The 17,311-nt window shown below is 42.6% G+C and overlaps 1 protein-coding gene across 1 annotated transcript in view; it reads right to left on the bottom strand.

Annotated features, from left to right (window-relative positions):
* Positions 1 to 6,839: 6,839 nt before the first annotated feature.
* Positions 6,840 to 17,311, bottom strand: part of LOC139384493 (aminopeptidase N-like) — a 31,314-nt gene continuing 20,842 nt past the window's right edge. Inside the window, exons 11-20 of the mRNA XM_071129293.1 lie at positions 17,158 to 17,234; positions 16,514 to 16,647; positions 15,531 to 15,586; positions 14,426 to 14,573; positions 12,169 to 12,260; positions 11,846 to 11,956; positions 10,741 to 10,908; positions 9,462 to 9,602; positions 9,043 to 9,124; positions 6,840 to 7,027 (exon numbers count right to left, since the gene is read on the bottom strand). Coding sequence (XP_070985394.1) covers positions 6,875 to 7,027; positions 9,043 to 9,124; positions 9,462 to 9,602; positions 10,741 to 10,908; positions 11,846 to 11,956; positions 12,169 to 12,260; positions 14,426 to 14,573; positions 15,531 to 15,586; positions 16,514 to 16,647; positions 17,158 to 17,234 — 1,162 coding nt within the window. The 3' untranslated portion in view covers positions 6,840 to 6,874. The remainder of the gene's footprint in view (positions 7,028 to 9,042; positions 9,125 to 9,461; positions 9,603 to 10,740; positions 10,909 to 11,845; positions 11,957 to 12,168; positions 12,261 to 14,425; positions 14,574 to 15,530; positions 15,587 to 16,513; positions 16,648 to 17,157; positions 17,235 to 17,311) is intronic.

The raw sequence follows: 17,311 nt of genomic DNA, 5'->3' as shown, positions 1-17,311 counted from the left end.
ACACTGGGACTGAACACCTCCCTCTGCAACTGGATCCTGGACTTCCTGACGGGCCGCCCCCAGGTGGTGAGGGTAGGTAACAACACATCCACCAAACTGCCCCTCAGGGGTGCGTGCTTTGTCCCCTACTCCCCCCTACTCCTCCCCCCTACTCCCTGATTACCCATGACTTCAACACCATCATTAAGTTTGCTGGACGACACAACGGTGGTTGGCCTCATCATTGATGACAATATGCTTCAAGTTTCAAGTTCACATGCACAAGTACAATGAAATGTCTTTCTTGCACACTCAAAACCCCAAGAATGCAATAGTCAATACAATGTATTACTATAATTTTTTCTTACAATAAATAAGAATGGGAAATATGAAATACACAATAATGTCAGTAAGTAAGCTACTACTACATTATACAGGAACTACTTAAAAAGTCAGTTCCAGTACCATGTTTAAATGGACAGGGATACTGGAGTGATGGAGGTAGATATGTATAGGGGGAAGGAGACAGGGATACTGGAGTAATGGAGGTAGATATGTATAGGGGGAAGGAGACAGGGATAGTGGAGTGATGGAGGTAGATATGTATAGGGGGAAGGGGCCAGGGATACTGGAGTGATGGAGGTAGATATGTATAGGGGGAAGGGGACAGGGATACTGGAGTGATGGAGGTAGATATGTATAGGGGGAAGGAGACAGGGATACTGGAGTGATGGAGGTAGATATGTATAGGGGGAAGGAGACAGGGATACTGGAGTGATGGAGGTAGATATGTATAGGGGACAGGGATACTGGAGGGATGGAGGTAGATATATATAGGGGTAAGGAGACAGGGATACTGGAGTGATGGAGGTAGATATGTATAGGGAGAAGGAGACAGGGATACTGGAGTGATGGAGGTAGATATGTATAGGGGGAAGGAGACAGGGATACTGGAGTGATGGAGGTAGATATATATAGGGGGAAGGAGACAGGGATACTGGGGTGATGGAGGTAGATATGTATAGGGGGAAGGAGACAGGGATACTGGGGTGATGGAGGTAGATATGTATAGGGGGAAGGAGACAGGGATACTGGAGTGATGGAGGAAGATATGTATAGGGGGAAGGAGACAGGGATACTGGAGTGATGGAGGTAGATATGTATAGGGGGAAGGAGACAGGGATACTGGAGTGATGGAGGTAGATATATATAGGGGGAAGGAGACAGGGATACTGGGGTGATGGAGGTAGATATGTATAGGGGGAAGGAGACAGGGATACTGGGGTGATGGAGGTAGATATGTATAGGGGGAAGGAGACAGGGATACTGGAGTGATGGAGGAAGATATGTATAGGGGGAAGGAGACAGGGATACTGGAGTGATGGAGGTAGATATGTATAGGGGGAAGGAGAGAGGGATACTGGGGTGATGGAGGTAGATATGAATAGGGGGAAGGAGACAGGGATACTGGAGTGATGGAGGTAGATATATATAGGGGGAAGGAGACAGGGATACTGGAGTGATGGAGGTAGATATATATGGGGGGAAGGAGACAGGGATACTGGGGTGGTGGAGGTAGATATGTATAGGGGGAAGGAGACAGGGATACTGGAGTGATGGAGGTAGATATGTATAGGGGAAAAGAGACAGGGATACTGGAATGATGGAGGTAGATATGTATAGGGGAAAGGATACTGGAGTGATGGAGGTAGATATGTATAGGGGGAAGGAGACAGGGATACTGGAGTGATGGAGGTAGATATGTATAGGGGGAAGGAGACAGGGATACTGGAATGATGGAGGTAGATATGTATAGGGGAAAGGATACTGGAATGATGGAGGTAGATATGTATAGGGGAAAGGAGACAGGGATACTGGAGTGATGGAGGTAGATATGTATAGGGGGAAGGATACTGGAGTGATGGAGGTAGATATGTATAGGGGAAAGGATACTGGAGTGATGGAGGTAGATATGTATAGGGGAAAGGATACTGGAGTGATGGAGGTAGATATATATAGGGGAAAGGATACTGGAGTGATGGAGGTAGATATGTATAGGGGAAAAGAGACAGGGATACTGGAGTGATGGAGGTAGATATGTATAGGGGAAAGGATACTGGAGTGATGGAGGTAGATATATATAGGGGAAAGGATACTGGAGTGATGGAGGTAGATATGTATAGGGGGAAGGAGACAGGGATACTGGAGTGATGGAGGTAGATATGTATAGGGAGAAGGGGACAGGGATACTGGAGTGATGGAGGTAGATATATATAGGGGGAAGGATACTGGAGTGATGGAGGTAGATATATATAGGGGGAAGGAGACAGGGATACTGGAGTTATGGAGGTAGATATATATAGGGGGAAGGAGACAGGGATACTGGAGTGATGGAGGTAGATATGTATAGGGAGAAGGATACTGGAGTGATGGAGGTAGATAAAGTATATCACAAAAGTGAGTCACCCCTCACATTTTTGTAAATATTTGAATATATCTTTTCATGTGACAACACTGAAGAAATGACACTTTGCTACAATGTAAAGTAGTGAGTGTACAGCTTGTATAACAGTGTAAATGTGCTGTCCCCTCAAAATAACTCAACACACAGCCATTAATGGCTATACTCCCTGTATACACCCATGTTATTACCTGGTACTCCCTGTATATAACCATGTTATTACCTGGTACTCCATGTATATAACCATGTTATTACCTGGTACTCCCTGTATATAGCCATGTTATTACCTGGTACTCCATGTATATAACCATGTTATTACCTGGTACTCCCTGTATATAGCCATGGTATTTCCTTGTACTCCCTGTATATAGCCATGTTATTACCTGGTACTCCCTGTATATAACCATGTTATTACCTGGTACTCCCTGTATATAACCATGTTATTACCTGGTACTCCCTGTATATAACCATGTCATTACCTGGTACTCCCTGTATATAACCATGTCATTACCTCCCTGTATATAGCCATGTTATTACCTGGTACTCCCTATGTATAACCATGTTATTACCTGGTACTCCCTGTATATAGCCATGGTATTTCCTTGTACTCCCTGTATATAGCCATGTTATTACCTGGTACTCCCTGTATATAACCATGTTATTACCTGGTACTCCCTGTATATAACCATGTTATTACCTCCCTGTATATAGCCATGTTATTACCTGGTACTCCCTGTATATAACCATGTTATTACCTGGTACTCCCTGTATATAGCCATGTTATTACCTGGTACTCCCTGTATATAGCCATGTTATTACCTGGTACTCCCTGTATATAACCATGTTATTACCTGGTACTTCCTGTATATAGCCATGGTATTTCCTTGTACTCCCTGTATATAGCCATGTTATTACCTGGTACTCCCTGTATATAACCATGTTATTACCTGGTACTCCCTGTATATAGCCATGATATTATCTCCCTGTATATAGTCATGTTATTACCTGGTACTCCCTGTATATAGTCATGTTATTACCTCCCTGTATATAGCCATGTTATTACCTGGTACTCCCTGTATATAGTCATGTTATTATCTCCCTGTATATAGCCATGTTATTACCTGGTACTCCCTGTATATAACCATGTTATTACCTGGTACTCCCTGTATATAGCCATGTTATTACCTGGTACTCCCTGTATATAGCCATGTTATTACCTGGTACTCCCTGTATATAACCATGTTATTACCTGGTACTCCCTGTATATAGCCATGGTATTTCCTTGTACTCCCTGTATATAGCCATGTTATTACCTGGTACTCCCTGTATATAACCATGTTATTACCTGGTACTCCCTGTATATAACCATGTTATTACCTCCATGTATATAACCATGTTATTACCTGGTACTCCCTGTATATAGCCATGTTATTACCTGGTACTCCATGTATATAACCATGTTATTACCTGGTACTCCCTGTATATAGCCATGGTATTTCCTTGTACTCCCTGTATATAGCCATGTTATTACCTGGTACTCCCTGTATATAACCATGTTATTACCTGGTACTCCCTGTATATAACCATGTTATTACCTGGTACTCCCTGTATATAACCATGTCATTACCTGTTACTCCCTGTATATAACCATGTCATTACCTCCCTGTATATAGCCATGTTATTACCTGGTACTCCCTATGTATAACCATGTTATTACCTGGTACTCCCTGTATATAGCCATGGTATTTCCTTGTACTCCCTGTATATAGCCATGTTATTACCTGGTACTCCCTGTATATAACCATGTTATTACCTGGTACTCCCTGTATATAACCATGTTATTACCTCCCTGTATATAGCCATGTTATTACCTGGTACTCCCTGTATATAACCATGTTATTACCTGGTACTCCCTGTATATAGCCATGTTATTACCTGGTACTCCCTGTATATAGCCATGTTATTACCTGGTACTCCCTGTATATAACCATGTTATTACCTGGTACTTCCTGTATATAGCCATGGTATTTCCTTGTACTCCCTGTATATAGCCATGTTATTACCTGGTACTCCCTGTATATAACCATGTTATTACCTGGTACTCCCTGTATATAGCCATGATATTATCTCCCTGTATATAGTCATGTTATTACCTGGTACTCCCTGTATATAGTCATGTTATTACCTCCCTGTATATAGCCATGTTATTACCTGGTACTCCCTGTATATAGTCATGTTATTATCTCCCTGTATATAGCCATGTTATTACCTGGTACTCCCTGTATATAACCATGTTATTACCTGGTACTCCCTGTATATAGCCATGTTATTACCTGGTACTCCCTGTATATAGCCATGTTATTACCTGGTACTCCCTGTATATAACCATGTTATTACCTGGTACTCCCTGTATATAGCCATGGTATTTCCTTGTACTCCCTGTATATAGCCATGTTATTACCTGGTACTCCCTGTATATAACCATGTTATTACCTGGTACTCCCTGTATATAACCATGTTATTACCTCCCTGTATATAACCATGTTATTACCTGGTACTCCCTGTATATAGCCATGGTATTTCCTTGTACTCCCTGTATATAGCCATGTTATTACCTGGTACTTCCTGTATATAGCCATGTTATTACCTGGTACTCCCTGTATATAACCATGTTATTACCTCCCTATATCTAGCCATGTTATTACCTGGTACTCCCTGTATATAACCATGTTATTACCTCCCTGTATATAGCCATGTTATTACCTGGTACTCCCTGTATATAACCATGTTATTACCTGGTACTCCCTGTATATAGCCATGTTATTACCTGGTACTTCCTGTATATAGCCATGTTCTTACCTGGTACTCCCTGTATATAACCATGTTATTACCTGGTACTCCCTGTATATAGCCATGTTATTACCTGGTACTCCCTATATATTACCATGTTATTACCTGGTACTCCCTGTATATAACCATGTTATTACCTCCCTATATATATCCATGTTATTACCTGGTACTCCCTGTATATAGTCATGTTATTACCTCCCTGTATATAGCCATGTTATTACCTCCCTGTATATAGTCATGTTATTACCTGGTACTTCCTGTATATAACCATGTTATTACCTGGTACTTCCTGTATATAATCATGTTATTACCTGGTACTTCCTGTATATAACCATGTTATCTACCTGGTACCCCTCCACATTGACTCAGTACTGGTACTTCCTGTGTACATAACCTCGTACAAATACAATTTCATTTGATTTCATAGAGGCACCATAGTGGTAAAGCTGCCTGGTAATCCTAATTCAGGCCAAAGAGGATTAGCTCCACCCCAGCCGAGCCATTGGCTAAATTTAGAGCAACACAATGTTCACTCTCCATTTACCCCTCCCCCTTCATCCCTTAGCCCCACCTCTACATTCCCCACCCAGCCGTCAAGCCATCCACCCAACCAATCACATTCCACCATGAACACTGGCCCCAGCGTGACTGACGGGTTACTCTGTGTGGACCACTGCAGACCCAATATCCAGAAATAACAATCTAGTGTGGAGAAACCATGTAGTTGTCAGTGATCTTTAGCAGTAGGTTGTTGTGTAAACGATGCAGTTCAACCGTCACAATCAAAGGCTATAGAAACTAGGCCATCAGCAAGGTGAATGTGGGGAATGTGATCTGAGCTGCAGTGGAGTTGTAGTGTAGTAGTCCTGGCTGTGTCTCTCTGCCCTTCATCATCTGGGCTCGTCCTCTAGCTGCTAGCTTCCATGTTGGGATTACAGACAACAGATTCCCCCTGACAGTTGGCACGCAATGGGAGGGGCACGGCTCGCTGGCTCAGTGCAGTCTCTATAACACAGGGCATTCTGGGACATTCTGGGCCCATCTCATTCTATTTAGTCAAATGTCCGCTTCAGAGGGATGATGACAGAGAGGATATAGACCACTAATGAAGGGAGATACTGTCAGCTTCAGAGGGATGAAGTAAACTGAAGGAGAGGAGAGGAGAGGAGAGGAGAGGAGAGGAGAGGAGAGGAGAGGAGAGGAGAGGAGAGGAGAGGAGAGGAGAGGAGAGGAGAGGTGTTGGTCCCTGACCGATGAGGAAGGTAGTAAACTGAAGGAGAGGAGAGGAGAGCTCTTCTCCTTTCCTCTCTCCTCTCCTCCCCTCTTCCTGTCTTGTATAGTTCCTCTTTAAAGACTGATTATAAAGCTGAACCTGTCTGACTTAACACTCTCCTGACTCTCAACTCTCTACTTTTTTTTTTGACATAAAACAATATATTCTATATATTTTTACAATGTAAACTTTATTGGTTCTGGGTAAAAATTCTCTGCAAATATTTCAGAAAATCATGAATTCCACATGAAACACTAAATGCTTGCATTCTCCACATATGAATTTAATCTCCAAACAGTCCACAAATAAGTTTACGCTGAATTATCAGTGAACCATTTGTAGACGTCTGCCTTGTTCTCTGCGACCCACTTCATGTTGGCTTTGGTTCTCTCCAGGGCCTGGTCCACTGCTAGTGTGGCTGAACCAAAACCCTGCTCTGCATTCTCCTCAATGAACTGCTGCAACTATAGGACCAGAGAATGGACAGGCTATTAACACAGTATTAACCTATAGGACCAGAGAATGGACAGGCTATTAACACAGTATTAATCTATAGGACCAGAGAATGGACAGGTTATTAACACAGTATTAATCTATAGGACCAAAGAATGGACAGGCTATTAACACAGTATTAACCTATAGGACCAGAGAATGGACAGGCTATTAACACAGTATTAATCTATAGGACCAGAGAATGGACAGGCTATTAACACAGTATTAATCTATAGGACCAGAGAATGGACAGGCTATTAACACAGTATTAATCTATAGGACCAGAGAATGGACAGGCTATTAAGACAGTATTAACCTATAGGACCAGAGAATGGACAGGCTATTATGACAGTATTAACCTATAGGACCAGATAATGGACAGGTTATTAAGACAGTATTAATATATAGAACCAGATAATGGACAGGTTATTAAGACAGTATTAATATATAGGACCAGATAATTGACAGGTTATTAAGACAGTATTCATCTATTTCTGAAGGGGAAGGGACATTTGGCCCATGTTTGCCTGAGAGTTTATGTTTCCTAGATTCTGACAGTATTAATCTATAGGACCAGAGAATGGACAGGTTATTAATTATCTATTTCTGAAGGGGAAGGGACATTTAGCCCATGTTTGTCTGAGAGTTTCTGTTTCCTAGATTCTGACAGTATTAATATATAGGACCAGATAATGGACAGGTTATTAAGGCAGTATTAATCTATAGGACCAGAGAATGGACAGGTTATTAATTATCTATTTCTGAAGGGGAAGGGACATTTAGCCCATGTTTGTCTGAGAGTTTCTGTTTCCTAGATTCTGACAGTATTAATCTATAGGACCAGAGAATGGACAGGTTATTAATTATCTATTTCTGAAGGGGAAGGGACATTTGGCCCATGTGTGTCTGAGAGTTTCTGTTTCCTAGATTCTGACAGTATTAATCTATAGGACCAGAGAATGGACAGGTTATTAATTATCTATTTCTGAAGGGGAAGGGACATTTAGCCCATGTTTGTCTGAGAGTTTCTGTTTCCTAGATTCTGACAGTATTAATATATAGGACCAGATAATGGACAGGTTATTAAGGCAGTATTAATCTATAGGACCAGAGAATGGACAGGTTATTAAGACAGTATTAATATATAGAACCAGATAATGGACAGCTAATTAAGACAGTATTAATATATAGGACCAGATAATTGACAGGTTATTAAGACAGTATTCATCTATTTCTGAAGGGGAAGGGACATTTGGCCCATGTTTGCCTGAGAGTTTATGTTTCCTATATTCTGACAGTATTAATCTATAGGACCAGAGAATGGACAGGTTATTAATTATCTATTTCTGAAGGGGAAGGGACATTTGGCCCATGTTTGTCTGAGAGTTTCTGTTTCCTAGATTCTGACAGTATTAATCTATAGGACCAGAGAATGGACAGGTTATTAATTATCTATTTCTGAAGGGGAAGGGACATTTAGCCCATGTTTGTCTGAGAGTTTCTGTTTCCTAGATTCTGACAGTATTAATATATAGGACCAGATAATGGACAGGTTATTAAGGCAGTATTAATCTATAGGACCAGAGAATGGACATGTTATTAAGGCAGTATTAATCTATAGGACCAGAGAATGGACAGGTTATTAATTATCTATTTCTGAAGGGGAAGGGACATTTGGCCCATGTTTGTCTGAGAGTTTCTGTTTCCTAGATGATGACCGTATCCACCTTGATAAAGGTATGTTTTACTGAAACGTTGTTTAATAGATCCATTAAATGTTTGGAAGCATCTGGACCACCAGTGTGCTGGCATTTTCCTTTTCGTTAACCAGCATTTTTTTCTCTCATTATACCTGTTAACACGTCAGGAGGTAACACTCTTATTATGTTAGTTATAGCAGCGTGACATCACCAACCAGGAAGTCAACTGGACGTCTGGGGTTGGATCACAGTCACACAGAGACACAGAAGCTCTGAATGGGTTGTACCTGTTTCAGTTCAAACTCTGAGGAGAAGCGCTTGGTGATTCCATCAATGAGCCGTGCGAAGGACAACGATCCCCCTCCATAACTACAAGATGAGGAGACATAAATACGGTCAACATTCAACACATTAAAACGGAATTGATAAAATCCCAAGCCAGTTGGCTCTGACAAAGTCCCAAGCCAAAGACTGGCCTACAACATGACCCTATATGACCGGAGGTAGTGTACTATATAGTGATTAGGGTGCCACTACCCTTGACCAGAGGTAGTGTACTATATAGGGATTAAGGTGCCACTAAATTTGACCAGTGGTAGTGCACTATATATGGATTAGGGTGCCATTTGGGATGTAAACATTAGAATGAATAACTGCAGTGTTCACATCAGACAGATGCATTATAGATATGGTGGATCCTACTCACTCATTAAATAAGTGGTTCCAGTTGGTTCTGACAAAGTCCCAAGCCAAAGACTGGCCCACAACATTACCAGCAATGTACACAATGGTGAATGTGGCGTCCTGTTTCCGAATCTTCTCTGGATCCAGACAGTAGTTCAGATACCTGAAACCCAAACACACAGATCAGATCCATCCTGAATGATCCTGAACAACTACATTGATCAACTAATACTATTTGATTCAAACACACTGCATTACTTTGACCAGAACCCATTGGGCACATAGTGGGCTCATAGAAGGCTCATAGAGGGCTCATAGAGGGCATATAGAGGACTCATAGAGGTCTCATAGAGGGCTCATAGAGGGCACATAGAGGGCACATAGAGGGAGCATAGAGGGCACATAGAGGGCTCATAGAGGGCACATAGAGGGCTCATAGAGGGCTCATAGAGGTCTCATAGAGGGCTCATAGAGGGCTCATAGAAGGCACATAGAGGGCTCATAGAGAGCTCATAGTGGGCACATAGAGGGCTCATAGAGGGCACAAAGTGGGCTCATAGAGGGCTCATAGAAGGCTCATAGCGGTATCATAGAGGGTGCATAGAGGGCTCATAGAGGGCTCATAGAGGGCACATAGAGGGCTCATAGAGGGCCCATAGAGGGCCCATAGAAGGCACATATATGGCACATATAGGGCCCACAGAGGGCCCATAGAAGGCACATATATGGCTCATAGAGGGAACATAGAGGGCACATAGAGCAGTAGTGCGCCGTAAATAAGGAATAGGGTTCAATTTGGGACACAGTCTGGGTCCTCTTCACCTGTTCAGTAACCAGGGAACCCTGGTGCAGGCCAGAGGTCCTCCTCACCTGTTCAGTAACCAGGGAACCCTGGTGCAGGCCAGAGGTCCTCCTCACCTGTTCAGTAACCAGGGAACCCTGGTGCAGGCCAGAGGTCCTCCTCACCTGTTCAGTAACCAGGGAACCCTGGTGCAGGCCAGAGGTCCTCCTCACCTGTTCAGTAACCAGGGAACCCTGGTGCAGGCCAGAGGTCCTCCTCACCTGTTCAGTAACCAGGGAACCCTGGTGCAGGCCAGAGGTCCTCCTCACCTGTTCAGTAACCAGGGAAACCTGGTGCAGGCCAGAAGTCATCCTCACCTGTTCAGTAACCAGGAAACCTTGGTGCAGGCAAGAAGTCATCCTCACCTGTTCAGTAACCAGGGAATCCTGGTGCAGGCCAGAGGTCATCCTCACCTGTTCATAACCACGGAAACCTGATGCAGGCCAGAGGTCATCCTCACCTGTTCAGTAACCAGGGAACCCTGGTGCAGGCCAGGGAATACATCAGCTTGTCAGCCTCAGAGGCAATGGAAGCCTCTCTGTACATCCTCCAGGCAAAGTCCCACTCCTCCACCCCTCCTGCTGCGATGGCGCTGCAGTACACCGTCTGCCTCAGGTTGGGGTGAATCCTGGACCAGACAATGTAAACGAGATCATCACATCAGGGTTGGGATCAATACTAGTCTTCAACACTAGGGTTGGGATCAATAACAGTCTTCAACACTAGGGTTGGGATCAATAACAGTCTTCAACACTAGGGTTGGGATCAATAACAGCCTTCAACACTAGGGTTGGGATCAATAACAGTCTTCAACACAAGGGTTGAGATCAATAACAGTCTTCAACACTAGGGTTGAGGAGGAGGAAGATAGGATAGGAGAGGACCCCTACTGTTTCAGCCTCCAGTATTTATGCTGCAATAGTTTATTTGTCGGGGGGCTAGGGTCAGTTTGTTATATCTGGAGTACTTCTCCTGTCCTATCCGGTGTCCTGTGTGAATTTAAGTATGCTCTCTCTAATTCTCTCTTTCTCTCTTTCTTTCTCTCTCTCGGAGGACCTGAGCCCTAGGACCTTGCCTCAGGACTACCTGACATGATGACTCCTTGCTGTCCCCAGTCCACCTGGCCGTGCTGCTGCTCCAGTTTCAACTGTTCTGCCTGTGATTATTATTATTTGACCATGCTGGTCATTTATGAACATTTTAACATCTTGGCCATGTTCTGTTATAATCTCCACCCGGCACAGCCAGAAGAGGACTGGCCACCCCTCATAGCCTGGTTCCTCTTTAGGTTTCTTCCTAGGTTTTGGCATTTCTAGGGAGTTTTTTCTAGCCACCGTGCTTCTACACCTGCATTGCTTGCTGTTTGGGGTTTTAGACTGGGTTTCTGTACAGCACTTTGAGATATCAGCTGATGTACGAAGGGCTATATAAATAAATCTGATTTGATTTGATTTGATTTCATTTGATTTGAGAGGAGAGGAGAGGAGAGGAGAGGAGAGGAGAGGAGAGGAGAGGAGAGGATAGGAGAGGAGAGGAGAGGAGAAGAAGAGGAGGGCTCTCTGTACGTGTTGTTCTCTGGCGTTTTCATCCAGTCTTTGAACCAGCCTCTAGTCAGCTCCTCACAGCCTGCTACTCCTGTACTGCAGGCTATAGAGATGGCATTCACCTGGTTGTACCTGGAGACGGGAGGAAAATACAAATGAAACAGAAGAAACTCTTCACGGCATACTGACCTCACAACTTCTGACTTATTGAGTCCATTCATGATAACTGGATGAGAACAGTCATTTTCAACTGACTGAGTGTTTTGTCTTCTAAAAATAGTTTCTAACTATCGTGACATTTTCTCTTTGTATCCATCAACATTGTGAAAGGTAGACGTTCTTACTGGTCAGTGTGTTTCTCAGGAATCTTGGTCCAGTCAGCAGTGATAGTCTTGAAGTGGTTGAAAAGAGGCGTGACTTGTTTATTGAGGTAAGCCTGAAAGATAAGAACAGAACCAGCTGTTTATTGAGGTAAGCCTGAAAGATAAGAACAGAACCCGCTGTTTATTGAGGTAAGCCTGAAAGATAAGAACAGAACTCGCTGTTTATTGAGGTAAGCCTGAAAGATAAGAACAGAACTAGCTGTTTATTGAGGTAAGCCTGAAAGATAAGAACCCGCTGTTTATTGAGGTAAGCCTGAAAGATAAGAACAGAACTCGCTGTTTATTGAGGTAAGCCTGAAAGATAAGAACCCGCTGTTTATTGAGGTAAGCCTGAAAGATAAGAACAGAACTAGCTGTTTATTGAGGTAAGCCTGAAAGATAAGAACAGAACTAGCTGTTTATTGAGGTAAGCCTGAAAGATAAGAACAGAACTCGCTGTTTATTAAGGTAAGCCTGAAAGATAAGAACAGAACCCGCTGTTTATTGAGGTAAGCCAGAAAGATAAGAACAGAACCCGCTGTTTATTGAGGTAAGCCTGAAAGATAAGAACAGAACTAGCTGTTTATTGAGGTAAGCCTGAAAGATAAGAACAGAACTAGCTGTTTATTGAGGTAAGCCTGAAAGATAAGAACCCGCTGTTTATTGAGGTAAGCCTGAAAGATAAGAACAGAACTAGCTGTTTATTGAGGTAAGCCTGAAAGATAAGAACAGAACTCGCTGTTTATTGAGGTAAGCCTGAAAGATAAGAACAGAACCCGCTGTTTATTAAGGTAAGCCTGAAAGATAAGAACAGAACCCGCTGTTTATTGAGGTAAGCCTGAAAGATAAGAACAGAACCCGCTGTTTATTGAGGTAAGCCTGAAAGATGAGAACAGAACTCGCTGTTTATTGAGGTAAGCCTGAAAGATAAGAACAGAACCCGCTGTTTATTGAGGTAAGCCTGAAAGATAAGAACCCGCTGTTTATTGAGGTAAGCCTGAAAGATAAGAACAGAACCCGCTGTTTATTAAGGTAAGTCTGAAAGATAAGAACAGAACCCGCTGTTTATTGAGGTAAGCCAGAAAGATAAGAACAGAACCCGCTGTTTATTGAGGTAAGCCTGAAAGATAAGAACAGAACTCGCTGTTTATTGAGGTAAGCCTGAAAGATAAGAACAGAACTAGCTGTTTATTGAGGTAAGCCTGAAAGATAAGAACAGAACCCGCTGTTTATTGAGGTAAGCCTGAAAGATAAGAACAGAACTCGCTGTTTATTGAGGTAAGCCTGAAAGATAAGGACAGAACTCGCTGTTTATTGAGGCAAACCTGAAAGATAAGGACAGAACTCGCTGCATCACAACATATCAGAGATATTGGATAACATTATCATTTGCAATCCTCAGTGTCAATAAAAATGGAACAGAGTTGATCTTAGTAGGAGATTTTGCAATTAAAAAATATTCAGTAGTCTACTGCTATGTCCCAGATGGAACTCTATTCCATTTAGTGGCCAAAATGAATACGGTGCCATATAGTGATCTGGTCAAAGTACTACATAAGGAATAGGGTGCCATATAGTGATCTGGTCAAAGTACTACATAAGGAATAGGGTGCCATATAGTGATCTGGTTAAAGTACTACATAAGAAATAGGGTGCCATATAGTGATCTGGTCAAAGTACTACGTAATTATAGGGTGCCATATAGTGATCTGATCAAAGTACTGCATAAGGAATAGGGTGCCATATAGTGATCTGGTTAAAGTACTACATAAGAAATAGGGTGCCATATAGTGATCTGGTCAAAGTACTGCATAAGGAATAGGGTGCCATATAGTGATCTGGTCAAAGTACTACGTAATTATAGGGTGCCATATAGTGATCTGGTCAAAGTACTGCATAAGGAATAGGGTGCCATATAGTGATCTGGTCTAAGTACTGCATAAGGAATAGGATACCATATAGTGATCTGGTCAAAGTACTACATAAGGAATAGGGTGCCATATAGTGATCTGGTCAAAGTACTACATAAGGAATAGGGTGCCATATAGTGATCTGGTTAAAGTACTACATAAGAAATAGGGTGCCATATAGTGATCTGGTCAAAGTACTACGTAATTATAGGGTGCCATATAGTGATCTGGTCAAAGTACTGCATAAGGAATAGGGTGCCATATAGTGATCTGGTCTAAGTACTGCATAAGGGATAGGGTGCCATATAGGACCCAGATATAACACTGACCTGCATGGGTCCGTAGACGTCGCTGCGGTCGAACATGAGGAAGAAGTAACCCAGGTTCCTGTCAGCTGTTTGCCAGGGCATGTACTCTCTCTCCCTCTGAAGGAACAGGGTGGTTCTCAGAGCCAATATAGTGCTGATTATCCTCGCCCTGACGTGGACCAAGACAGAAAAACATCACAAACACCTTTATTCATTAACTACAATGATATCAACCATGAATTACACCTGCTGAAATGGTGCTGACAGCAACAGACAGAATATAGACAGAGGACTTTACAGATAGTTGACATACAGACAGCATATAGACAGAATATATACAGAGGACTTTACAGATAGTTTACATACAGACAGAAAACAGACAGAGGACTTTACAGATAGTTTACATACAGACAGAATATAGACAGAGGACTTTACAGGTAGTCTACATACAGACAGCATATAGACAGAGGACTTTACAGATAGTTTACATACAGACAGAGGACTTTACAAATAGTTTACATACAGACAGAATACAGACAGAGGACTTTACAAATAGTTTACATACAGACAGAATATAGACAGAATATACACAGAGGACTTTACAGGTAGTCTACAAATAGACAGAATACTTTACAGGTAGTCTACATACAGACAGAATATAGACAGAGGACTTTACAAATAGTTTACATACAGACAGAATATAGACAGAGGACGTTATAGATAGTTTACATACAGACAGCATATAGACAGAATATATACAGAGGACTTTACAGGTAGTCTACATATAGACAGAATATAGACAGAGGACGTTATAGATAGTTTACATACAGACAGCATATAGACAGAATATATACAGAGGACTTTACAGGTAGTCTACATATAGACAGAATACTTTACAGGTAGTCTACATACAGACAGAATATAGACAGAGGACGTTATAGATAGTTTACATACAGACAGCATATAGACAGAGGACGTTATAGATAGTTTACATACAGACAGAATATAGACAGAGGACTTTACAGATAGTTTACATACAGACAGCATATAGACAGAGGACTTTACAGGTAGTCTACATACAGACATCATATAGACAGAAGACTATGCTGTGTGGAAGAGGACTCACCTAGCCAGGTTAAAGGCATCATCCACAACCTGGGCTCTGTTGATCACTGGAATAGCCTGAATAAAAACACAGGGACATTGAAATATGTTTGGTTCCCATATTGGGACAGTCAGCAGGCTTTGTGCTGGTCTTCCTGGGACATAGTAATTTAGCAGGTTAGAAAGCATCATTGTCATATGGACTGTTCCCTCATGGTGTGTGCTGAGCAGGGTGAGGAGGTCATTATCATATGGACTGTTCCCTCATGGTGTGTGCTGAGCTGGGTGAGGAGGTCATTATCATATGGACTGTTAACTCGTGGTCTGTGCTGAGCTGGGTGAGGAGGTCATTATCATATGGACTGTTACCTCATGGTCTGTGCTGAGCTGGGTGAGGAGGTCATTATCATATGGACTGTTAACTCGTGGTCTGTGCTGAGCAGGGTGAGGAGGTCATTATCATATGGACTGTTACCTCATGGTCTGTGCTGAGCTGGGTGAGGAAGTCATTATCATATGGACTGTTAACTCGTGGTCTGTGCTGAGCTGGGTGAGGAGGTCATTATCATATGGACTGTTACCTCATGGTCTGTGCTGAGCTGGGTGAGGAGGTCATTATCATATGGACTGTTAACTCGTGGTCTGTGCTGAGCAGGGTGAGGAGGTCATTATCATATGGACTGTTACCTCATGGTCTGTGCTGAGCTGGGTGAGGAGGTCATTATCATATGGACTGTTAACTCGTGGTCTGTGCTGAGCTGGGTGAGGAGGTCATTATCATATGGACTGTTACCTCATGGTCTGTGCTGAGCTGGGTGAGGAGGTCATTATCATATTGACTGTTACCTCATGGTCTGTGCTGAGCTGGGTGAGGAGGTCATTATCATATGGACTGTTACCTCATGGTCTGTGCTGAGCTGGGTGAGGAGGTCATTATCATATGGACTGATACCTCATGGTCTGTGCTGAGCTGGGTGAGGAGGTCATTATCATATGGACTGTTACCTCATGGTCTGTGCTGAGCTGCGTGAGGAGTCGATCCCAGTTACTACTGTCATAGTTGACCCTGAAGAATCCAGAAACCTTGGTATTGGCCAACATCCAATCAGATCCCAAAGTTTTCATTGGTAGATGGGTGGCTGTATTTGAAAGAATCAGGAAATAAATGATTATCCTTCACATCATAGAGCCAACAGATGTCTTTATTGCGTCCCAATTGGACCATATTCCCTGTATAGTGCAATACTTTAGACCAGGGCCATATTCCCTATATAGTGCACTACTGTTGACCAGGGCCATATTCCCTATATAGTGCACTACTATTGACCAGGGCCATATTCCCTATATAGTGCACTACTGTTGACCAGGGCCATATTCCCTATATAGTGCACTACTGTTGACCATGGCCATATTCCCTATATAGTGCACTACTGTTGACAAGGGCCATATTCCCTATATAGTGCACTACTGTTGACAAGGGCCATATTCCCTATATAGTGCACTACTGTTGACCAGAGCCATATTCCCTATATAGTGGTACTACTGTTGACCAGAGCCATATTCCCTATATAGTGCACTACTGTTGACCATACCTGTTTTAGTCTGTAACCAGTATGGAGTCTGATCTGATGTAATGTTTAAACCCATACCTGTTTTAGTCTGTAACCAGTATGGGGTCTGATCTTTCCCATTCTTCATCCACTTTATAGGAACAATCCATTCATACCTGGAGATAACGCACGCATTGCGCGCACACACACACACACACACACACACACACACACACACACACACACACACACA

This window comes from Oncorhynchus clarkii, chromosome 26 (genome assembly GCF_045791955.1).
Source record: "Oncorhynchus clarkii lewisi isolate Uvic-CL-2024 chromosome 26, UVic_Ocla_1.0, whole genome shotgun sequence".
NCBI classification, from domain to species: domain Eukaryota; kingdom Metazoa; phylum Chordata; class Actinopteri; order Salmoniformes; family Salmonidae; genus Oncorhynchus; species Oncorhynchus clarkii.
Note: the sequence above shows the minus strand (reverse complement) of the source record. Positions and strands in the feature narration are given on the sequence as shown.